The sequence below is a fragment of the Heteronotia binoei genome, chromosome 8, assembly GCF_032191835.1.
Source record: "Heteronotia binoei isolate CCM8104 ecotype False Entrance Well chromosome 8, APGP_CSIRO_Hbin_v1, whole genome shotgun sequence".
NCBI lineage: Eukaryota > Metazoa > Chordata > Lepidosauria > Squamata > Gekkonidae > Heteronotia > Heteronotia binoei.
Window position 1 is genome coordinate 21,050,401 of NC_083230.1, and position 25,642 is coordinate 21,076,042.

General features: G+C 43.1%; 1 protein-coding gene across 2 annotated transcripts in view; it reads right to left on the minus strand.

The window, feature by feature from the left end:
- Nucleotides 1-7,065: 7,065 nt before the first annotated feature.
- Nucleotides 7,066-25,642, minus strand: part of LOC132576040 (mitogen-activated protein kinase 11-like) — a 66,812-nt gene continuing 48,235 nt past the window's right edge. For both annotated transcript variants that reach the window (XM_060244802.1, XM_060244803.1), the window contains exons 4-12: nucleotides 25,213-25,324; nucleotides 22,925-22,954; nucleotides 22,773-22,820; nucleotides 18,708-18,822; nucleotides 18,505-18,576; nucleotides 16,463-16,542; nucleotides 13,050-13,128; nucleotides 10,335-10,508; nucleotides 7,066-7,725 (exon numbers count right to left, since the gene is read on the minus strand). In XM_060244802.1, coding sequence (XP_060100785.1) covers nucleotides 7,652-7,725; nucleotides 10,335-10,508; nucleotides 13,050-13,128; nucleotides 16,463-16,542; nucleotides 18,505-18,576; nucleotides 18,708-18,822; nucleotides 22,773-22,820; nucleotides 22,925-22,954; nucleotides 25,213-25,324 — 784 coding nt within the window. In that variant the 3' untranslated portion in view covers nucleotides 7,066-7,651. The remainder of the gene's footprint in view (nucleotides 7,726-10,334; nucleotides 10,509-13,049; nucleotides 13,129-16,462; nucleotides 16,543-18,504; nucleotides 18,577-18,707; nucleotides 18,823-22,772; nucleotides 22,821-22,924; nucleotides 22,955-25,212; nucleotides 25,325-25,642) is intronic.

Here is a 25,642-nt window from a genome sequence, read left to right on the forward strand (position 1 = left end):
CCCTGCGTCGGCAAGGCGGCACGCCAGGAGCCGATGGTCGACCATATCGAACGCTGCCGATAGGTCCAACAACATCAGCACCGCCGAGCCGCCTTGATCCAGATGTCGCCGAAGGTCATCCACCAGGGCGACCAGCACCGCCTCCGTCCCGTGGCCCGGGCGAAAACCAGACTGGTAGGGGTCGAGGACAGAAGCATCATCCAGGAAGCTCTGTAGCTGCAACGCCGCTGCCCTCTCTATAAGTTTGCCCAAAAAGGGCAAATTCGATACCGGCCGGTAGTGTGCCAATTCGGTCGGATCTAACGTTGTTTTCTTCAGGAGGGGACGGACCACCGCCTCTTTGAGCGCCGATGGAAAATGTCCCTCCAATAGGGATCTATTTATGATATCCCGTATAGGATATCTTAGCTCCCTCTGGCAGGTCTTAATAAGCCAGGAGGGGCATGGGTCCAATTTACAAGTTGTTGGGCGTGCAGATAGGAGGATCCTGTCAACTTCTTCCAGGCTGAGCGCGCCGAAACCGTCCAGGACACACTCCGAAGACAGGCACGGAGCCTCAGGTTCGCTAACTGTATCTAATGTGGCAGGGAAGTCGGAACGGAGCGATGCGATTTTATCCGCAAAAAAATTCGCAAAAGCCTCACAGCCAATTTCCAATTCATTAAAATTTGGTCTGCCCTGTGGCAGCGTTGTAAGAGTCCGAATTGTATTGAACAGTTGTGCCGGGCGCGAAATTGCGGACGCAATCTCTGCCGCAAAGTAAGTTTTCTTTGCGGCCTTGACTGCCACCTCATAGGACTTCATAACCTCTCTATAAGATGTTCGAGTCGCTTCATTTCGGGTACGCCGCCATTGCCTCTCTAGTCGTCTGAGTCCTCGTTTCAACTGCCGCAACCCCTGGTTATACCAGGGTGTCGGCCTTGAACGAGGGCGCAGAGGATGCCTAGGCGCGATCTCATCGATGGCCCCGGTGAGCCTATTATTCCAAGACTCCACCAGGTCATCGAGGGAATCGCCAGGGGGCCAGGGATCCCGCAGGGCCGTCAGGAACCGTTCCGGGTCCATCAGGCTCCGCGGGCGAGCTAAAATAAGCTCGCCGCCCAAACGGGGTTGGGGTGGGACGTCCACACGAGCCTTGAGGGCATAGTGATCCGACCATGGCACTGCTATAGAAGCAGGATCGTTCACTAAAACTCCTGACACGAAGATCAAGTCTAACATGTGACCGGCCTGGTGAGTGGGTGTCGTAACTATTTGGGAGAGTCCTAGTGTCGCCATGGAAGACACTAGGTCCATCGCCTGATTGGAGGTCACGTCATCGGCATGAACATTGAAGTCACCCAGGATCAGAAGCCTCGGGTGCTCCAATGCCCATCCTGCTGCGGCCTCCATCAGTGATAGTAAGGCGCTGGCCGGTGCGTTAGGCGGTCGGTACACCAGCCAGATCGCCAACCCCTCCCCAACATCCCACGCCAGGCCGGCACACTCAATGCCCTTGATCTCCGGAGCCGGGAGGGCCCGGAAGGAGTTGTGGGGGAAGAAGGTAAAGGAGATTATGAGCCGCTTTGAGACTCTTCAGAGTGGAGGGCGGGATATAAATCCAATATCTTCTTCTTCTTCAGAACTCTTGGATGTATGCCATCCGGACCTGGTGACTTGTTAGTTTTAATTTGTCTATCAGTTATAAGATCTCCTCTCTTGTCACCTCAATCTGACTCAGGTCTTTCAACACCCCTTCCAAAATTAGCAGTTCTGGAGTGGGCAACCACTTCTCATCTTCCACAGTGAAGATGGAGGTAAAAAATGCATTCAGCTTCTCAGCCATTTCCCTATCCTCCTTCAGTAATCCTTTTACCCCTTGGTCATCCAAAGGCCCCATTGCCTCGCTGGCTGGTTTCCTGTTTCTAATATGTTTGAAGAAATTTTTATTGTTGGTGGGTTTTTTTGCAATATGGTCCTCATAGTCCCAGAGTCTCCCAGTGCCTGTTTTTGCTGTGGCATTTGATTTGCCACAGCCTGTGTTCCCTCTTATTAATCTCACTTGGACTAGCTTTCCACCGCTTAAAGGAATCCTTCTTACCTTTTACAGCTTCCATAACTTTGTTTGTTAACCATGCAGGCCTTTCCTTATACCTGTTTGTGCCTTTCCTAACTTGTGGTATGTATTTTATCTGAGCTTCTAGGATTGTAGTTTTAAATTGAACAGTATTGTTCTTTGCAGCATCAGACTGTTCTTTCAGCATCAGACACATCCACAGCTGAGCAACCTTTTGGCTTTGCCACAGCCACTTCATTCTTTCTATGGTTACTTGGACTTGCCCTCTGCTCTTCCCCAGTAGCATATTGGGCACCTTCTGACCTGAGGGGCTCATCTTCCAGCATCATATCTTTTAGCCTTCTGTTACTGTCCATAGGGTTTTCTTGGCAAGGATACTGGTTTGCCATTTCCTTCTCCAGTGGATCACATTTTGTCTGGGTTCTCAGCTGTGGCCTGCCCATCTTGGGTGGCCCTGCCATTTCCTTCTCCAGTGGATCACATTTTGTCTGGGTTCTCAGCTGTGGCCTGTCCATCTTGGGTGGCATAGCCCACAGCCTCACTGAACCGTGCAATCCCTCTCACCACATCAATGAGAGGGTCGATAGCCTTTAGCAGTAATTAAAGAAAAATAGAGATTCCATAGAACTCAAGATTCCCTGGCAGAAATGTGAGACCAGATTAGAGATATGCCACACATTCACAACAAGATGGCCCTTGGCCTTTAACCTTTGTGTTTCTACTGTCTTTCCTGAGGGATAGCAGACCATACATACACACCATTTTCTTAGGAGTTGCAAGGGGGCGTTTGTGTCCCTCATGTTGTTTCTTTGTTTTGAGAACAGCACTTGAAAGAGGTTGCCAAAAGGGGTGAATGAATTTTTACAGCTTTGCCCACAATATGTCCTTTTATGGGTTTAAGTTTCTTCATCCCCAGGATCAGAAAATGGATGCCTCTAGCCTTTCAGCACAGCCAAATGTTTGCCAAGCCTGTGAACCAGACTCAGTGCCATGTCAGCCTGCATAGGGGCCTAGAGATTGGGCTGAGTTTTGCCTCTCTTCTGTGGAAAAGATACCATCTCAGTTCAGGTGGGCATCGCTGTGCTATGTTCATATTCTAGGGTTACATTGTAATATCACATTCCAGGAGAGCATTGTTTGGGTATCAGTCCACGGGTGTCTTTCTGGGTATCACAATGACCTCAAGTCCAGTACTTTCAATGAGATTTAAGTGGGACGAACTTTCTTCAGATCAATAATAATGTATTTAGAGTCAAGGTACTTAGATGTCGAACTCCCTGTGACTTTTCCTTTCTTCTCCTAACCCCAATTAACCTTGTGATATTTTACTTTAAAATAACCGTATTTTATCATTGAATGCTGACTGAATGGTGCATTGTGGGCCAAGGATAAGGAAATTATTCTCATCAATCATTCCCTTTGCTCTAAAATCACATTAACTTAATTCTGATCCCCTAGAAACCATTCTGATGACAAACATACCCCCAGAACCTTCACAGACAGCTCAGACTTTAGGAGAGTATTATGTTCTCCATCCCACTCCTTCGTTTTAACTTTCCTTCGCTTGCTTACCAGAAGAGATTGAAAACAGTTAAATGAGAATAAAAGCAAAGAATAAATTCACTTTAAAGCATGTAGTAAGAAATGTAAGGTATTTCATTAGCAGAACTGTCCTCCAGAGAGCAAACCACTTACAGATATACACACTGTTGTTTCCTTCCCTAAGGCTTCTTTTGTCAGATAGAACAAGGCTGTGTATGTGTGTATATAAATTCATTCATATCCCAGCTTTTTCTTCAAAGGGAATCTGAAGCAGCTCACATCATTTTCCTGTCCTCCATGTAGGGTTGCCAATCCCCAGGTGGGGGCAGGGGATCCCCCGGTTTGGAGGCCCTCCCCCCACTTCAGGGTCGTCAGAAAGCGGGGGGAGGGGAGGGAAATGTCTGCTGGGAACTCTGTTATTTCCTATGGAGATTTATTCCCATAGAAAATCATGGAGAATTGATCTGCGGGTATCTGGGGCTCGGAGGGCTGTTTTTTGGGGTAGAGGCACCAAATTTTCAGTATAGCATCTAGTGCCTGCCCCCAAAATAACCCCCAAGTTTCAAAAAGATTGGACCAGGGGGTCCAATTCTATGAGCCCCAAAAGAAGGTGCCCCTATCCTTCATCATTTCCTATGGAAGGAAGGAATTGAAACGGTGTGTCATCCCTTTAAATGTGATGGCCAGAACTCCCTTTGGAGTTCAATTATGCTTGTCACAGCCTTGATCTTGGCTCCACCCCCAAAGTCTCCTGGCTCCACCCCCAAAGTCCCCAAATATTTCTTGAATTGGACTTGGCAACCCTACCTCCATGTTGTCCTCACAACAGCCAAGTGAGGTGGTTAGGCTAAGAGTGTGTGACTGGTCCAAGGTCACTCAGCCATCTTCCATAGCAGATGGGGATTAATACCTGGGTCTCCCAGAACCTAGCCTGACAGTATAACTATTACACCTGATTGGATTTCTCTGTATATTAGTATATGACAATTTAGTATATGACTGCAGCTCAGCAAGAACTGCCACTGTTGCACTGACTGGCTTTGCATTTTTCATATGGTGACCATTGAGGGCAGTTAGCGAGAGCAAGCTAGTGAGGGAGAAAGTATAGATTGAGAAGCAACTGGGCTGTCTTATAGATGCCACTCTGAGGGGAAAGACATCCTGGTCTTCAAAGCAAGTGGAAGAGTGAAGGGAAAAGGGGTGCCGGTGTCACCACTGCATGTATGAACAGCTGCAAAGCCAGGAGGGAGAGTGTTGGGGGGTGGCAATCTCCCTTCTCCCCCAACCTCAGCATGAGGGGGGAAAGGTCACAGGAGAACAGAAAGCATTAGGCCTTCCACTCAGCCCTGCTGCTTCTGTGGGAAACTCGGGCAGACTGAGAACTAGGGGTGGGGGGATCTGGGAGAGCCAGATTTAGACCCCCATCCTGAGCCAGGACTATATGGGTAATCTAGGGCTGGTTGCTCAGCATGGCCTACTTCACAGGGTTGGGGGGAGATGGGGCAATGGAGAGGGGAGTTTGGTAGGGACCCTCCAATATTATTTTTTTACTCAAAATACAAACAAAAGCAAGGGATTCCTATGAGGCAGGAAAAGATGCTTGTGACAAATACTTCCCAATCAGATCAGACTCCTACCTCCGATCTGATTGGAAAGTATTTGGCACAAGCACCGTTGCTGTATGAATTGTTGATGCACTGTCTTCCGCACGAAGCACTTTGAAATGCATTTTAAGAAGAGACTTTTGCACGGAGCACTTTGAAATGTATTCTGAAAGAGTCTTGCGGTGTAAGCTTCATGAATAGGCTGGCATAGTCATTTGAGTGAATTGCAGTCTCATAAGGACTTTTCTCAAAAAATTGGAATGAGTGTAATAAATTGGACTTTATGATCTTTTACAAATTGACGAGGCGAAGGTTTTTGAATAAGGGAAAAATATCTTTATTATAAGTTGTGGTTAGTTATTAATTCCATGTTTTGTTTTGTTTTTTTGCTATTGTTGTAACCTCCAAACGGGGCCTGGAGGTCTCCCAGAATTATAGCTGATCTCCACAGTAAGGAGATCAGTTCTCCTCGAGAAAACTGGCACTCTATTACCGTTTGCGCACACAGCTAACCTCGCAGTCACAATCCTGTTCCCTCCGCAGCGTCCAGTCGGATTTCGCACCATCTGCACCGGATTTACAGGAAGTGCTGCGGCTTTTGCGTAGCAAACATAAACTACTAAAACCCAGTTTACGTTTGCTACGCAGAAGCCGCGGCACTTCCTGTAACTCCGGCGCAGATGGTGTGAAATCCGACCGGATGCTGTGGACGGAACAGGATTGTGACTGTGTGGTGAGCTGTGTGCGAAAACGGTATATATCTTGCCTTCCCCAGGCCCAACTCCCAAATCTCCATGAATTTCCCAACCCAGAGCTGGCAATCCTTTCCAAAACTCTTCCCCAGGCTGGATATAACACTTCCCCCCATTTAAAAGTGGGGGATACAAAACAAAGTTTCAGGTCATAAAGGAAATATCTGTGGTCTGGACCTGTGACAGACTGTCAAGGGTTAATGCCTAACTGAGTCTGATAACCTTTGAGTGACAGGTTATTTCAACAGAATTCTGTGGAGAGCCTGTTAAGAAATGATAGCTGGGAACTGACAGTTGAAAAAGACAGTTGAACATTGACTGTGGATTGGGAAGGAGGCAAAAGGAGTGAGAGGATCCTCATTCAAGCTGAAAAGGGCAATTGCTTCTAGTTAAGAGAAGTAATCCCTGCCCAGTGAAAAGGGAGATAGCTCTTAAAGGAGGAGCGACCCCTGGTCTGTGTATACAGAAGGAATTTAGGAACTTGGTTGTTCCTCTCTTTGAGACTTTAAAAGTCAGTGAAATTCAGAAACTTATGCTTCAGTGTTTAAACAGAATCTGAAAAGAAAGCCTTTTCAAAGTTTTAAAATACCTTTTTTGAATAGCATGAACACTTACTTGTTGGCAACAAATTATCTGGAGTTAGTGAGATTACAAAGTTACCTCAGTTTTGTCATCAGTTCACCTCATCAGGGCTTTTTTTTTGGTAGAAAAAGCCCAGCAGGAACTCATTTGCATATCTGGCCACACTCCTGACACCAAGTCAGGTGGAACTGCTTTCCTGTGCATTCCTGCTCAAAAAAAGCCCTGCACCTCCTACATCCTTACCCATGATTCTACCTGACCTTAAATAAAACATTTTATTTATTTTGAACTTTACTGTGTCTATCTATGACATCTCCATGGCTGACTACAGTGAAATGGCTTCTCCCACAAGACCTCTAGCCTTCCAACTGCAGCCAGCCAGGACACTGCTGTTCCAGTGGTGATTTCACTGCTTTGGCTCAGCTACATTAGTTTCTTTTGGGATTCTGGTATTTAATAGATGTGGACTGATTTAGGGAAGATCACTAATGTGTGGTTTTTTTTAGCTAGGGAGAAAAGATTAACAATATCAGAAAACAATGATTTATTGATCAGCTTCCAACTGACGCTCAGTCACTCAATAAACTCCTAACATGTTCATGAAACTATTGCAGGCATGATTACAGTGACATGTAATGTCTAACTTGCTACACTGGCCCCTTTTCTTAAAGGCACTAGCTATAAATGAATAACAGAAAGAAAAAACACAATATAGAATCAGGGCAATTCTTAAAAACAATACGTTGCTTATATGGACTTCTGTTTTTCATTTTAACATACACTCATGCTTTAGATGTACAATTTCGAAACAGTAATTAAAAATCACCTTCATTTTTGGCATCACAACTGATAAAATGAGACATGCAAAGGAGGCAGTTAAAAAAAAAATAACCTCAGTGCATCATAGGTCAGAATGTCTTAATGTTACATTCACAGGACAAGGCAAAATGCACTCCCAGATAATTTCTTCAGCATTATTTATCACCGTTTCTATAGCTCCTGCAGGATCTTTGGATAGTAAAATCAATGTTCAGAGTATGCAGAATTAAACCGCAATGCTATGTGCTTAGTAGTCTTCGTGGTGCAGCAGGACCCAGGTATCAGCTGTCTGGGTTTCACTGTTCAATTTCAAGGCTATCCATCTTTAAATCAGGAGGTTTGAAGCTAATCACTTCTTCATATGTAAGTTCTTTTTGAAAAAAGAAAGAGAAAGTAACAGGTATAAGGTCTGCAGAGATGTAATATCCACAGCATATATGTACAACGCCTTGAGAATGAAAACAAACTCAAAAAAGAACAGAATATTAAATACGGGGTAGGAAAATATGCTTGAATTTTTTTCAAAAGCCTCATCCTTTGATTGTTTAGCTGTGCCATTAACGAAGGTTGGGCTATACAAAGTCTGGAACCGTTACAAAGCATGAATGCACCAATATTTAATTAATGATGTGGATAACACACTTCAATTCAGCAAGAATGATGCACGTATGAAACCTTCCTTATATACTGGGAAGACTTTTATATTGCATTATTTTAAGTGCATTTATCATATCTTCCCCAGACCCCACCAGGTGTTACCTCTGCAACAAAAAGCATAATACTCCTTTTTAAATGAACGATGGGAATTCATGTAAGCTAGTAGATCATGGCAACAGATCAGTATAACATTGTAACATTATACTGATCAAGCAATTACTGATTATTTTTTTTTTAAAGCCATGTGCTGGCATGGGGAGAGAAATGGCAGCCACAGAGGACTGAGGAAAATGGGGCTACAGAGGGCCTTCAAAATGCACTACTTTTCATTCATAGTGTACAAAGTCACTTGGACTGCTAACTTTTAAAAAACATATCAATGTCTGGAAAAAGTTGTAACAAATAAGGGGAAAATGCAGACAGTGGATGATTAGTGAGGACATTATATGTGACAATACTCCAAAAACTAGATGCCAGACCTCTTGCCATTTATATTAAGACTAATCTGGATATTAGAGATATTATAGTTAAATCATGTCAGTATAAAATGGGTCTTTATGCTGATATAGTTATTGTTATATCAGAATTATACCTCTTAATACATTTGAATCGGTTATTAAAATGTACTCTAGCATTTCAGGACACAAATTAAATCTTCAGAAATCTGATATGCTACTAGTAAATACTGAATCTTTAGAGTTACCAATTAGCAGCTGGCTTACACAAATAAAAAGGAGTGTAGACATGTACTTAGGTATTCACATGTCTTTGTGTAAAAATGAATATTTGTGGCTAATTATAGCCAGGTTTTGAAGGAGTGGGGGAAGACACTCTATCTACTCAGGAAACTCTGACTTTGTCTCTTTTAAACAGAATTAACGCTATAAAAATGACATTAGTAGCAAAGCTGATTTATGAATTTCAAAACACTCCAGCACATAATAACTGAGAAGCAACTAACTAAATGACACTATATGCTTAACTAATGTATCTGGCAAAAAAAAAAAAAAAGAAGCAGCAATATTTCCATGGCACGATGCTCAATGTAAATGGAAAGAGGGTGGTCTTGCAGTATCAAAAACTTTTATACACAATCATGCAGCATGATTGAACTGGTTAACTTCTTGGGTGAATGATAAAGACTCAGAGGTGGTTGCAAGTGAGTAATGGCGGCGGGCTTGGAGGCAAACTAGGCGTTTGCCATGGACACCTGGAGGGGAGGTGCTCAATTCGGGGCACTCTATCTCCTGGTGCCCTAGGCGATTGGCTAGTTTGCCTAGCAGGCGAGCCGGCCCTGCCTTGGACAAACTGGAGAGGAGACGACATTGCAGCAGGGATCCCCAATCCCCGGTCCGCAGACCAGCACTGGTCCGCTGACTGTTGGCAACCGGGTCACACGGTGCACCTGGTTTGCCTGCCTCACCTGCCGCTGCCGCCCCCTCCCTTCCCTTATGCTCTGCCTCTCATGTGGAAGCTCTATTGCCAAGGCAAACACCCCTACATTTGCTATAGCAAAGAATACAGAACAAAGAATCTTTCCCATGCAGATGCAGCTACGGAGAAAGAAACTGTGCGAGTCTTCTTGCCTGAAGGCATGGCCACCAGCAGGCATGGCAGGCAAGTCCTAAGTAGGCAGTGGCAAATTCATTTGCAGTTTGGGCAGATGATATGTAGAACAGGTAAGGAGAATGAACAGTGAGAAGATGGTTCTACTATTAACTATTTCTCATATTTCTCTACTGCCTTTCACCATGCAGGTGTTCACAAAGGCCAAATAACTACAAAATCACAAACGTGAACCAATATCACATCAATTGGGGAAAAAATATTCACCAGGTCAAAATTTCAACATAATATTTCCTTTACTGCCTAAAAGTTACTATACCATATAAACCTTTTGAATAAATGGAAAATTCAGGAGAAAAACACAGCATCTTGGGAAGAAGAGGACTTTTCAAGATCTCCTCCCTGTCTTCCAGGACTTGGTAGTAGTATAAAAATGTCTGGACAGATATCCTCAAACTTTCATATTATAGATCAGTGGCCACTATCAGGGATCAGAAACCAGTGGGCCATAAGCTGTGAAATAACAGCTAGTTCTGCCCCACCAAAATGTTGTTATGAGTGGTCTCCGTTAACTCTCTGCATTATCTCTAGCTTCTTCTACACTTGTATGTTCACAGTATCAGCTTCGGCTCTGCCCAAGTTGGTAATTTTGGCACGTATAGGACTTCCAGTCACGGAGGTATTAACAAAAAGTGCTTTAAAACATTTCCATTTTCCTCCTTTGCCTTTTGATTGCAGAACGAAACGCTTCCTTACCTTTCCATTCATCTATAACCCGTTCTTTATTCTCTATTGACTCATCGTACAGCTCTGCTTCTGGCTCATCGTCGGGATCATGATACTGGACAAAGTATGGGTGTGCAAGTGCTTCCGAGGCCGTTATTCTCTTATCACTATCCAGTATAAGCATTTTCTCAAGGAGATCCACAGCTAGGGTTTTAAAATCAAAACTGAATATGAAACAACCCATTTTGCCTCCTTAGCCAATGAGAAGCATCACAGAGCTGCTACGCAAGCGTGTCGCGAGATCACTTGGAGCAAGCAGGTTTGAAGCTTTCTAGCTTATTAAGTATAATAATAATAATAATACATTTTATTTATATCCCGCCCTCCCCGCCTAGGCAGGCTCAGGGCGGCTAACAACAAATCCAGATAAAAAGTTATACAGTGTATACAGTAGTTTTAAAACGACATTAAAAGTTATACAATAGTTTAAATCAACACAGTGTCTTAAAAACCATTCCAGTTTATATAATTTAACAGCAACAGTGATGTTCCTGGCGCTATTCTGTCTATTTGCATAATGGCAGAGATCACTAAATAGAGTCACTTTGATGGGCCGTCAGTTCGGCCATCCTTTGTCAGCAGTCTGCGAAGGCCTGCCTAAAAAGGATGGTCTTGCAGGCCCTGCGGAATTGGTCTAGGCTCCACAGAGGCTGCACCTCTTCCGGGAGCTGGTTCCACAGGCACGGAGCTATATTAAAAATTTTAAAATATTTATAATGATTAAAGAAATTTACACGTCTGCATCTAATCTCGAGGTATTCAAGGCACGAATGCAGAAATATTAGACGCTTCCCTTCAAAATGCATGAGCTATAATGAACAGAACAGGACAGATCTTTGCTTGTGCATGTTGTTGAGAGCAAATTAAGTATCTTGACAACAGAAATAACTGATGTGGTATGCGCATTTGGCACTTAGAAATTAGCCCATGCAAAGTGTATTGTACAAAAAATTTCTTAGCCTGAGGACAATTTATTAATTACTCACTAATTATTATGCTGCACTAAAAGGTAAAGGTAGTCCCCTGTGCAAGCACCAGTCGTTTCTGACTCTGGGGTGACATTGCTTTCACAACGTTTTCATGGCAGACTTTTTATGGGGTGGTTTGCCATTGCCTTCCCCAGTCATCTACACTTTCCCCCCAGTAAGCTGGGTACTCATTTTACCGACCTCGGAAGGATGCAAGGCTGAGCCAACCTGGAGCCAGCTACCTGAACCCAGCTTCCACCAGGATTGAACTCAGGTCATGAGCAGAGCTTAGGACTGCAGTACTGCAGCTTTACCACTCTGCGCCACGGGGCTCTTACGTTGCACTCGTGTAGTGGTAAATTCAGGAGCTTTTCACAACATCCCTTAGCCATGCTTCTTGTAAGAATATACTAAAAACTGTGCACTCTAACATACCCACAACCTTCTTGGCAGCAACATTTAGTTTAAAAAAGAGAGACCATTCACAGATCTCCAGCAGTAATATGCAGAAACATGAAAGGATCTGAGTTTTTATTCCTCCACTTGGCTTGGGAAGATTCCCAGGATACTCCAATTAGGGGAGCTGTTCAGTCCCCGTGCAGCTGCGTCTCATCCTCTTGTGCTGCCTGCTGGAGATGGTGGCAGCAAGCAGCAATTGCTCTAGCCACAGCAATGCTGCTGCAACAGGCCTAGCATCCTATCAGGATCAGCACAGGTAGCACGAGGTGCTGGCACACTTCGTTCCAGCTGTCTGTGGAGGAACAAAACTGGCTTGGGTGGACAGTGCCACAAGACTATGTTGAGATGTCCCCTTTCCAGTTAAGGCCAAATCCCCCTGTTTTCCCTCACCATGTACCCCTAGAGGCAACTGCATTTAGGTTCTAGGCGGAGCAGTTCCTAAAGCTTCTCCTTGACTTTCTGCTTCCAGTTGCAAATGCCAGGCTTTGAAGAAGAAGAAGATGAAGATGATATTGGATTTATATCCCGCCCTCCACTCCGAAGAGTCTCAGAGCGGCTCACAATCTCCTTTACCTTCCTCCCCCACAACAGACACCCTGTGAGGTAGATGAAGATATTGGATTTATATCCCGCCTTCCACTCCGAAGAGTCTCAGAGCGGCTCACAATCTCCTTTAACTCCCCCCCCCCCCACCAACAAACACCCTGTGAGGTAAATGAAGATATTGGATTTATATCCCGCCCTCCACTCCGAAGAGTCTCAGAGCGGCTCACAATCTCCTTTAACTCCCCCCCCCCCACCAAAAACACCCTGTGAGGTAAATGAAGATATTGGATTTATATCCCGCCCTCCACTCCGAAGAGTCTCAGAGCGGCTCACAATCTCCTTTCCCTTCCTCCCCCACAACAGACACCCTGTGAGGTGGGTGGGGCTGGAGAGGGCTCTCACAGCAGCTGCCCTTTCAAGGACAACCTCTGCCAGAGCTATGGCTGACCCAAGGCCATGCTAGCAGGTGCAAGTGGAGGAGTGGGGAATCAAACCTGGTTCTCCCAGATAAGAGTCCACACACTTAACCACTACACCAACTGGCTTTGGGCCTTCTCTCCACCCCACCTTCCACCAACTGTGTGACCAGCTGGGAAAGAGCACCAAGAAAGACAACGGGAGGTTCCTCCATCGATCCCAGTGCATTCACTTCTTGGGGCAGGTTGACTTAGGGCAGCTACCTTTTCGATAGCAAAGTCACGCCAATTCTTACCTAATGGATTAGCACCACGAAATACTGCCTTCAGATCCTGTGGAGGCATATATGGTAGAGATTCTATATATTTTCTGGCCTGCAATACAAGAAATTATATGAAAACATTTCGCTTGTGGTAACAATAGATAGACAGAACATCACTAGCCAAGCCATATACATACGGTTATAATTAAACAAAATCGTATACAAAATACAAGATATACAAAATAAAAAGTTAAAATTGGAACCCAGTTAAAATACAGTTTCCATGACTTACATAATACACAAAATCTAGCTACCTGATAAGTGATCTTGGGATTCTTATCAGATAAAAGGCAATCGAGTCTGGCTTATTTGTGTACCTAGGAACCTTATCCAGCAACAAGGTAATAATCTCCAAGCCAGCCTCCTTATAAAACAGGCAACTAAAACCATGTGTTCTATGGACTCAACCTCCCTTAATGAGCATGTACAAAACCTTTTTAGATATGGGTTTTTCTTATACCTGCCTTCAAGTAATGCAGAGGGGAACTCCTTGCCAAAATGAATGCCCTTCTAAAGCTGATTACTTCTAAAGTAATGTATATTTTCACCTTTTAAAAAAAATCAACATACACAACTACTATGGAAAGAGATCTTGGGGGGTGAAGTGGATACTTAGATGAAACGAGGTTCTGCTTCGTTTTCCATTTGTTTGGCTTACTTTTCCGTTGTTTTTAGTGCTGTCAGTTTTTATAAGCTACTGGATAAGAATGGTTTTGTTTCCTGCTGTTTATGGTTAGTTCTATTGGACTGCTACATTACTTTTAATATTGCTTAACTTTTAATATTTTGGACTGCTACATTACTTTTAATATTGCTTAACTTTTAATATTTTGGACTGCTACATTACTTTTAATATTGCTTAACTTTTAATATTTTGGACTGCTACATTACTTTTAATATTGCTTAACTTTTAATATTTTGGACTGCTACATTACTTTTAATATTGCTTAACTTTTAATATTTGTTCCTGTATGAAGAAACACTGAGTATTTTTTTCTGGAAAAGTTACTGACAAAATACTCTGCAGAAATAATGTGCTGCAGAACATCACTGGAGCATGACATTTCTATATGGCTGCTCTGTCTCCCTTTATTGTTTTACAGCTATAAAACAGTGTAATTAATATTTCCAGAATCATGGTTTTCATTTTCTGTACTTGATTGGTTCTTCCTTGATCAGAACACAAGGAGTGATAGACACTAGAAGCAGTAATTACTGTGTCCTCAGTTGGAAAAAGTTCCATATTCTTGCTTATGTCCATTTCCCAAGTGTCACAGAACTCCTTCCTCTTGACCAGTACAGAAAATAAAACTTGATGCAGACAGAACGGGGGTGGGTGGGCGCTACACATCACAATACACATAACAGAGCATTAATTTTAGAATGAAAAGCTGTCCTGGACAAATAAAAATTTGTAGCATTGATATGGCAAGGTACCACACAAGCCTTTACCAGCTTACTGTTTTCTCAGCTCCAAATTGTCCCCCAAGTTGCTCGCCCAATTGCTTAAGGAGCTTTTCATAGTAGAGAAAGAGCAAACATTCTCTATAGCCAGGGGGTTTTTTTTGTAGAAAAAGCCCAGCAGGAACTTATTTGCACATTAGGCCACACCCTCATGCCAAGTCAGATGGAACTGTGTTCCTGCTCAAAAAAAGTCCTGTCTATAGCAGAGAAAGAAGGAGCCCCGTGGCGCAGAGTGTTAAAGCTGCAGTACTGCAGTTTGAACTCTGTGCTCATGACCTGAGTTCGATCCCAGCGGAAACTGGGTTCAGGTAGCCAGCTCAGGTTGACTCAGCCTTCCATCCTTCTGAGGTCGGTAAAATGAGTACCCAGCTTGCTGGGGGGAAAGTGTAGATGACTGGGGAAGGCAATGGCAAACCACCCCATAGAAAGTCTGCCATGAAAACATAAAAGCAACATCACCCCAGAGTCGGAAACGACTGGTGCTTGCACAGGGGACTACCTTTACCTTTTATAGCAGAGAAAGAGCAAAAAATTTTCTTCCAGAAAAAAGTAGTCCAAGAACATTAATAAGCCATCTAGATGGGGAAATGCGGATTTTAGAAGGATCTGCCCACCTCTGGGCTATTTTTCTTTGTATCAGCTACAACAGCTGACGGCCCCCACGTGCTGCAGAGGTTTCAAAAAGTGCTAATGGATATTGTGCAGTAGCACAATAATGTTGCAAGGATCTATTAGATCTCTGAATTCCCAGCTTCTATTTTATAAAAAAGGAAGACCTCCATGAGGCCTTATTCATTGTATAAATATAAGGGGAAAGTTAATTGGAGAATTTCCCTTCATTTTTCTGCCACGAAAAGAGGGAAATACTTGTTCCTTAAAAAAAAAAATCAAACCTGAGAATTCAGAGGAATAAATATTATATGGCCCTAGATCGTTATAATATTGTGGTACAGTGATATGGCAATTGCAATTTCATTAGGGTTTGTAGAATCTTTCGGGCTCAAGTGCCGTGTTCTACTGGAGAAAGTTTTCCTTCCAGACGTTTCGTTCTCAGCTGCGGAGAACATCCTCAGTGGTGTTGCAGCCGGAGCAGGCGCTCTGACCTTCTTGGCTGCTGTGCATTGAGTGAGGCCAGGGCTGCTGGAGAGCTGCTATTTCAGGTTTTCACGGCTGGTAACATCATTAGGGTTTGTAGAATCTTTCGGGTTCAAGTGCCGTGTTCTACTGGAGAAAGTTTTCCTTCCAGACGTTTCGTTCTCAGCTGCGGAGAACATCCTCAGTGGCGTTGCAGCCGAAGCAGGCGCTCTGACCTTCTTGGCTGCTGTGCATTGAGTACTTTTTTATAAAATAGAAGCTGGGAATTCAGAGATCTAATATATCCTTGCAACATTATTGTGCTATTGCACAGCAGCCAAGAAGGTCAGAGCGCCTGCTCCGGCTGCAACGCCACTGAGGATGTTCTCCGCAGCTGAGAATGAAACGTCTGGAAGGAAAACTTTCTCCAGAAGAACACGGCACTTGAGCCCGAAAGATTCTACAAACCCTAATGATGTTACCAGCCGTGAAAACCTGAAATCTTTGACAATTGCAATTTGTTAAAAAATACCACCCCACCCCCCAACCCAATAGCACAGAAGGGGGTAAATGCAGGGAGAATGACAGCTGGTAAAGGAAACGGCACAAAACTCCGGTGTGGATGATGCTCCATTGCCACTGTGAATGCCTCTGCTGTTGTGAATGCCTTTGCATTTGCAGCAGCAACGATGGGGTTATAAAGAATCTTTGCCATGTGGATGCAGCCAAAGTCAGAAAACGTTTTGTTCTTGTTAAACTCAGGTTGCGAGTAAGTGTTGGTTTAAAAAGATTTCACACTAATACTTCTGAACGAATTAAGGATCGCACTGCCAAGACACCGTACTTACATGTTCTGATGAGATTTTCTTGAGAAGTTCAGAACTAGGTGTTCCAACAACTTCCATAATCCGTTTTAGCTGGTCAATATCTGCAAGGAGTTAAGAAAACTCCAGGGAAAGGGGGGGGGGGGACAGCTAATAAGACTCTTGCTTATACAACCTGCCAGACCTAGGTAGAATTTCTGCTTAATCTCTACTGACATATTTGATGCAAATAATAATAATAATAAAATGAACAAAGGAATGAGAAGCTCTGATTGAAAGAGGAGGGTGTGAACTTCAGTGAAGGAGTTGCTTCCACAGGCAAAGGCAGGAGATCTTTCTTGTACTGTAAAGACTCTCTTAAAATACAAACGTGCTTTCTTGTGATATTTTGTTTAAAATGGAAAGGTGGGGGGAATGGCGGGATTTGGCAATGCAATTTTTAAAATAAAACACACAAAAAAAGCACAAGGATCACAGCAGAAACTAAAAATATAAAATGCTCTGAGCCTAGGAAAACATAAAATGGCTGGGCATTGCAAGGGTTTCTCCCCACCCCCCCTGGCCTACTCAGATTGGCAATGGCTCTCCAGAGTAGGTTCCAGGTTAAAGTACTCACTAGGAACCAGTTCTCAGGTCCATTCAGCAGAGACAAGCTGGGTCAAAGCATCAACCCTTTATTTGCAAGGAGACCACTCCAGCAAGCAACAGCTTCAACTGGCCATACAAATGTGCCCCACTCCATTGAAATACATTGCAGCAGAGACAACGCTGCAAGGAAAATGCAGAATGGATTTTCCATTAAGGCCTCTGTGCCCAGATAGACTACTCTGGGAGTACTCTATCTGGGTACAGAGACCTTAATGGAAAATCCATTCCGCATTTTCTTTGCAGCTTTGCAAGTCCAGAAGAGCTTCTTGCTGAAGCCGCCAAAGACAAGGCAGAAGGATCTGGGAACTTCGGCAGCCTCAGAGCTTCAGGAGAGGGAGGAGGGGGGAGAAAACAGCTGCGGGCCTGATTAAAGCCCTGGGAGGGCTGGCTGTGGCCTGTGGGTTGCACTTTTGATATCCCTGCTCCAAAGCAAAATCTGGTGCCTGCAGAGTGTAAATCCAGATTTTTTTTTCTGCCAAACATTTTCTTCCAAGGAACTTCCAAGGAAAGTGCCTGTGATTCTCTCTTCATCTTGCTCCAACAAAAAACCTGTGAGATAGGTTATGCTAAGAGAGACCAAGTAGCCGAACATGACCCAGTAAACTTCACAGCTGACTGGGGATGCAAAATCAGGTTTCCCAGGTCCTAGTCTGACCACTGCACCACCATGGTTTCACTCTCTCTACCTAAACAGGATGACCTTCCTCCTATCTGTAGCCTTCTGAATCCTAAGCCTCATATTCCATATCTCCTATATTCCAACAGCCTTTTGGTGATAGGCATGTGTGTGCGCACGGCAGTGGGACCCTATTAGGCCTTGGGATTTGTCAATTCATCTCTAATTCTTAGCTCCTGTGGGTACTTTACTGGGGGTCCCACTCTCCACGAGAGAGTGCCTGTGTTTTCAAAACAACTGATGCTCCTGGGATGGATTACTTCAGCCGTTCCACTGATACTTGTGCAGCAGCTTCAAAGATATGCTATTTTTCACCAGGTTGCAAACTGGGGAAAAAATCCCAACGAGTTTATTTGCTTATCGTTCTGAGTGTTCCAAACGATGAAGAGCTTTGCTGTGTGGCTTTACAGATACCCTTGACAGCTCTGTTCCCTGAAAACCAGCAGCCACTGTCTATTTCAAGCTTTTTCTTTTTTTTTTAAATATGGGTCATTACTTAAACAAAGCATAGAAAACAAAATGTGTCAGGTAGCCTACTGCAGCTTAAGGGCATCACAATGTTGTTATTTGCAACAGCTAAGACATCCAGCTGTGAAAAACAGTTGTTTTAATTATAAGCAGTGTGTTGCTTACTGCACAAATTGTTGCTAAATGACTGCTTTAAAAGCAGCAGTTTCATGAGCAGAGGAAGGTCTGGAGAGTATTTTTGAACTTGTATAATTCGGTGATACGTTAAGGATACAGTCATTTCCTGGAAAAAGGGCCTTGCCTTTCAGCAACTCGGCCATGATGCATCCAACTGACCAAATGTCCACTGTTAAAACACAAAACAAACAAGGCAGAAGAACAGGAGGCATTGCAAGACGGCTGTCTTCCCATCCAAACCCTTCAGGTACCTTTTTAATGCCGCAACACAAAGAATAAAGAATTCTTGTTCAGACTTACCCGTCTGATTGTAATGCATCCAATTCAACATGATTTCTGGGGCTCTGTACCATCGTGTTGCCACGTAGCCTGTCATCTCATCGTCAGTTTGCCGAGCTAAACCGAAGTCTAAAATCTACAGAATAATCAACACAAAAATCTCCCATCATTTTATTATATGTCATATCATTGGGGGGCGGGGGGGGGAGGGTTGAATTGTTTTAGATAAGGATAAATTGTCATAGCAACGTTACAAGACATTGGTCTAAAACGCTTCACTCATAATCCGTTTAATCTGCAACACCTGCCAACTTTTTATACGGTGGTGGGAAATATTGTCAAGTCATAGCAAACGTATGGCAACCCCATAGGGCAGGGGTCCTCAAACTACGGCCCGCGGGCCAGATGCGGCCCGCCGGGTTATGGCAAAATCAGACCGGAAGTGACGTTCGACCTAAACTCGCGTTAGCAATGCACACTTCCGGCACTGGGCTGAGGCGGTGGAGACAGAGTGTGAGGTGATACCGAGGTGAGGTGAGTTCCCAGGCCGGGGTGTGTGGTGTGGGGAAGGGAGAGAGATGCAGAAGACGGAGAACTGACGGCCCGCGGCCTTGTACAGTAACGGCAGTCCGGCCCTCCAACAGTCTGAGGGACAGTGAACTGGCCCTCTATTTAAAAAGTTTGAGGACCCCTGCCATAGGGTTTTCAAGGCAAGAGACAAACGAAGGTGGTTTGCCATTGCTTGCCTCTGAGCAGCAACCCTGAAGTTCCTTGGTGGTCTTCCATCCAAGTACTAACCAGGACTGAATCTCCATAGCTTATGAGATCAGGCTAGCTTGGGCCACTCAGGTCAGGGCGGTTTCTTATATGCCCAAGTACATTGTCCAGGAACATGACAGGGAAGAAGAGCACGCACAGAAGTACAGGTTCATCTGAGCCTTATCTGTGAAAGAAGACAGCGAATTATACTTTTAGTAACCTTTTTAGGCCTATTTATTGGCACTGAAATATCTCACTGCAACATCAGGTCATGTGTTTTTATTTGACAGGTCCCATTCCAAGCACTTATGGACCGGAACAGCAAGATCACCCCATCATCCCTTCCCCTGCCCCCGTAATACAGTCTGTTTGTCGAGCTTTATGTCCACTTAAATTCACTTGTACTCTGAAACGGTTCCACAGATCTGGGATGGCAAATAAAGCCACATCTTTTCCTATAAAATTAAAGCTTATATTTGTCACCTAATCTAAAAATAAACCCGTTACATGAAGGTACTGAGTCAAGCTTTCAAGAGCGCTTGAACAACCTGTAAGTTAAATTACCATTTTGATAAGAGGCGTCAACCACCCAATAAGTGAGCTTCAGCGATGGACTTCAGAAATATTTAAGAGGCTTATACAGCATAATTTGTAAACTAATCAATGTGCTATGTACATGCACAGAAGCCACAGATTTCAATGGAAATAAGCTCAGGTCAATGGACAGCTTGACACAATGCAGAGGGGAGGTAGAAACCTCCTCTCTACCATAGAGGCAATACGAGCGCTCTACCCCAAACAGCATTTTTAAGTTGAAAAAGTAATGCTCATTAGCATAGATTGCCCACTTCATAATCAAGACCATTAACATGACAGATGAGATGGAGGGTGCTTACTCCACCATTATGCAAAGTCAAGTATCTCATACAGTGAACCAAGGCAACGTTGTATTTACTACAATGGAGTGAATGTTTTGGAGACCATCGTAGGCATGAAAAGATACACCCTACAAAATGGACTGAAGGGATACAATAAATGTAAAAGCTGGGAAGACATGTTATGCCATATCAGCTTGTTCCATGTTTCATATTTAACCTTCTTTTTTTTTGGAGGCCAATAGTTTCACATTTTCAAGACAGATACACATTCAGTAAAGAAAATAAAACTCAGCCGAAGGACAAAATGTTTAGAGTAAAGAATAATAATTTATTTATTTATTTAATTTATATCCCGCTCTCCCTGCGAAAGGCAATAAGGCCCTAACCATCTCGGAGCTCTAAATATCTGAAAGTATTTCCTCTCTTAGACGTTAGTGCAGATGCAATCCCTATGGTAGATAAAAGATATCAATGCTACACCTACATAGTAAGCTCAAATAATGAGAAAACACAGGAAAACGTTTTTTGGTAGCTGCTCCACAGTTACAGAGCTCCAAATCTAGAACATCATCTGAAAGCAGCAGAACTGGTTGGGCTGTCCGGGTGGCTATTAGGAAGCTGCAGCTGAGGAGTCAATTTACCTTTTTGATTAATACAATTCAGCAAGGTAGATCTGTCGCATGTTTCCCTATGTTGATCTCCTTCTGGACTGTGACTGCCACAAGCAAAAGGGAGTCATGTAGATGACCACCCATAACTGGATCCCCACATCTGCTACAAGGTCTCCATGTGTCACTTCCCTGCAGCATTTATATGTCAGCTTTTTGCACAGTGCAATCCAAGAGGGCTCTTTGAAGGAAGGGATGGATAAAAAGTGACAGATGTTATTGATAATCCTAGCAGGGAGAAAGGTCCAGATAATCTTTACAGGTGAACGAAGTCTAGGCTGAGCCAGAGAAACAAGTCAAAGGGCTGTTGGCCCTTCGATTTCTCCCCATGGGTCATGGCCAGAGATCTTATGTGAGCTGGCCAGTGGATCCACCACTAGCCTCCCTTGGGTGAGGGATCTTGTCCTATTTCCTGTTTCAGAGAGTACTTCTCTGTCTGCAATCTCTCTAGACAGAGAACCTCTCTGCCTGCAGCCTCTCTAGGAAAGAACACACCCTGTCTGTGCTTGGTCCTTTTTATGCTGTGGGGTCCTTTTAATGTGGGGTACTGTATTGTTCTTTTTTTTCTGTCTCTTTTTGTCAACATATTTAATTCTTAGCACAGCCAAATCTGGGAATACTTACATCCAGGAATTAAAGCCATGGACAGACAAGACAAATCTTTTAATGAACAAAATAAAAAGCCCCAAGTTTGCAAAAAAATAAAAAAATCTGAAATCTTAAAACACACGAACGCACATATATGAGGTTGTTTTAAAAACCCTCCAAAATTATAGAAGCAGTGCATGTTCCTATAAGAAGGAAATGCCCTCAGCAGGCGCTGAGGTAACATGAGGTGTCCTACTATTCCATACATGCAACTGGCTGGCACCACATAACCCAGGCCAGCATAGCAGTAAGCGCCACACACAGGGAAAGGCTGTTGGGAGAAGGAAAGAGGGAAAACTGAACACAGGGGGCAGATAAAAGAAGGTTGGCTAGTGGATGGTAAGGAAAGAAGGAAAGGTTGTGGGGCCTTTTAGGGAAGGGAAAGAGGAAATATTAGGAGAAGGGGAAATGAGATTCTCCCTGCAAGTCCTTGTGGGTCCACATTTGTATAAATAAATAAATGGTGCATACAGTGGCATTTGGTCATTTGCTGCTGTTGCATAAAAGCTGGATAAAACATTGTTGGCCAGGTCTTCCAAAATGGAACATAATGTGGAAAAAATCAGAAATATGAGCATTTATAATAAAAGCAGACCTAGCAACAAAGCCAGTTCCAGTTGATTGATGTGTGTATTAGCACAGCAGCTTAATTTATATGTGTGTGTGTGCATAAATGCTAGTCTTGTACTGTAATATAGTAGTTGTGTAGTATCCATCATGCCTACTACAACAGCCTGAAAACAGAAGAACATTTTTCAAGCAAGCAGGTTTCTACGGGATTACCTCGCACATAAAAAGGTCAAGGTAATCCCCTGTGCAAGCACCAGACATTTCCGACTCTGGGGTGATGTTGCTTTCACAATGTTTTCATGGCAGATTTTTTTATGGGGTGGTTTGCCATTGTCTTCCCCATACCTTGCACATAGAACCATATTTGTTCACAGCAGCCCATTCAGAGACCTTCCTGTTCAATTTTAAATTACATTTACATAGGTTAAATATTATGACAATACAAGAGTGGTAACAGTTAAAAATGGACTACACAAAAATCTCTGCAAGACTATAGCACATTTGCTTTGAAATATGCACAGTTCTGAACACCACTGAAATACTCAAAATAGCATGAATCCTACCCTTAATTCACAGTCTTCATTTACAGCTAGGTTACTGGGCTTCAAGTCCTGCATCAAAACAGACTAGATATTAGTATATAGTAACTATACCACCGCCAAAAGACTGACTGATAATTAACCTGTTGCAGTATAGCACTATCATGATGTCTTACCCGGTGAATGATCCCAGCTGAATGAATATACTATAGGAAAAACAGAAACAGGAAAGGTCAGTAATTGAATTCAAACATAAGCAGTTAAATACAGTTATTAGTCATAACCCATGTCGGCTAAGATTTTACTACAGAGCAAAGGTTTTAGGCAGCCTGCTTCTGCGCAGCAAGCAGATAATCTTTCAGATGAGAAGCAAAAATGAGTAATCATACCTTGTAAACACTTTCAGATATGGGAATTCAAATTAAAATTTCAACCAAATATATCCTTGGGAGAGAGTAAAGGGGAAAGAAAAGGGTGACCCATGTCGCCATTCCAGGACATCTACAGGCTCAGTCTTCTTCACATTCATCCCTAGCACACTGCACTCTGAGGGGCAAAACAAGCCAGGACACTTGTGCAAAAACAGAACTGGCCCTCAAAACTGAAGCAACAGACATTTTATCATATGGTCTCCTCCCTCTACAACACTTTGCACAACAGTGTGGGGTCCAGGAAAAGTCAGTTATCCTGAAGGCCTTTGCCACATTGTGAGTGGAGCATCACTGGGTTCTCGTTTCTTCTGAATTCTAAATGGTAAAGGGGTGGCAGGAAGCGAGGTGACATTTGGCTCACTGCAGAGCCAAAGTTTACAGATAGCTTTTCACACTGGGATGGGGAGGGGCACATAATGGCAATTAATATCCACTTCCATAATTCTATCCTCTTTTCCTATCACAACTTGGAAGATGCAAGGAAAAGTAGTAGTGCTGTTGCTGGGTTTTTACTTTCGATTCTGCTAGAAGATATGAAGCCAAGCTTCCTCTCCGAAAATGTGAAGATTGAACCTGCGAGTCCCTTCCTGCCATACCATTTTCAAGGATCATTCATCTGTCCTCTATCAGAAACCAGAATCTTTATTGTCTTGGTACTCTGGAATCATCCCAAGCCCCATTTCTTTTAACCAATGTCTGTAAAACCTTTCTATTTCAAAGAGCATTTAACAGATTTTCATGCAAGCTTAAATTAATTGATTAACTGCTTATTTTTATATCATCGCCCTGGTCTGTAATGTTGTGAGGATAAAACGAGCAGAAGAGAGCTCCCGACTAGAAGCCCAGTGCTTCTTACAAGAGGTTTTAAGTCCCTCCACCTCAGAGCATCCCTACTGTGCTATCCTTCCTTAGACCTTATCGAACTAAAACAAACATACTACGTACTTAGCAATGTAGTCCTAAACAAAAATACATTATTCTAAAACTACTGAACAAAATGATCTTACAAGGGTGCAACTTTTCTTAGGACTGCATTGCAGATCTACTAAAATAATGTTTGCAGGGTATTTCTAACCCTGTTTTTTTGGCAAAATGTAGAAGAAAAATGGCTCCAGAACCTTTTCCTTTTAAGACACTGTCAACTGTATAGTAGTAACAGTGTCTCCAAAGTGCAGTTTGCTTTCCATAAGCAAAAACAAAAAACAATAGCCCCAGTAAAGGGGGGGGGGAACCAGAAATCCATACATATTTCTAATGGAATAGGCTCTCCCCCCCCCCCCCCACTGCAGCCCATGTAATGGCGGGAAGCAACCTGCAAACGGATTTCTTAGTTGGGACACCAAAACTTTGAAACTCCCTCAGGGAGATTCCTCTTTCTCCCTCTATCAGTGTCTTCTGCCAGCAGGTGAAGACTTTTTTGTTTCATTACAGGATCTCATTAAGAAAACTGTGTTCCAGGGAACCATTCTAATTGTCCTGGAGAGATATAGGCCTTCCTGCAACCCAGAAAATATTTACTTCTCTATGGAGAGATTTGGGGCAGGAAAAACAACTTGAGTATAAAAAGTATTCGGAATTATTAAATTTTAATGTTTTAAAATGCTTTCCTTTAAAATTCATAAAAGCCTATATATCAGGTTCACATCATTGCTTTTGTTATTTCAAATCAAAAACCAAAAATTATAGCTTTGTAAAGGAATCATACTGGTGTGAATTATTCAATATGCACAAGGGAAGAGGTGAAACAAAACATTTTGCCTGGTGTCAAAGCATGTTTTGAAGCGTGGGATGTTGTAGTACTATGGAACACAACAATTACTGCTGACAACAAATAATAGCAGCTTCGTGAGACTTTTTCTACTCCAAGATATGTTGGATGTGACTTGCAGTACAAACTGTATCCCAATAAGCAATATGTGTTTTTTACAACGTTGTTAGAAAGTTAAACAAATTATTAAAAAAAATTATCAGTGTATGTGCAATAAAAATTAATCGGAGAAAGAGCGAGCTTTTAAATATCAACCAGCTTCTACCTTAAGTCCTCGAAGTAACTGGTATATAAGAAACTGTATATGGTCATCTGTCAATTTCTGGCACTTCACAATATTATTCAGGTCAGCACCCATTAAATTTGTGACAAGATACCTGTCCAAAAGAAAAAAAAAAGATTGCAGGACATTTAAATCTACTTCTTTACGGAAAAAGGCAATTGAAAATGTGATTAATAGCATTTAGTGCTGTTATAGAAAGTCATTGACCCAGCAGTAGATCAGTGACGTGAAATAGCTGACCAAACCCCATTTTGTCTGGATCAATAGGAGAAAATCGTACGGCCTGCTCTAAGAAATAAAATAGAGCTTGATCCAGCCAAAATACAAATTTTTTAAGTGTTATCTATTTCAGAGAAAGTAAGTTAAGGTTAACTTTCACACTGAAATCCACAGAGCTTAAACAGGCTTTACT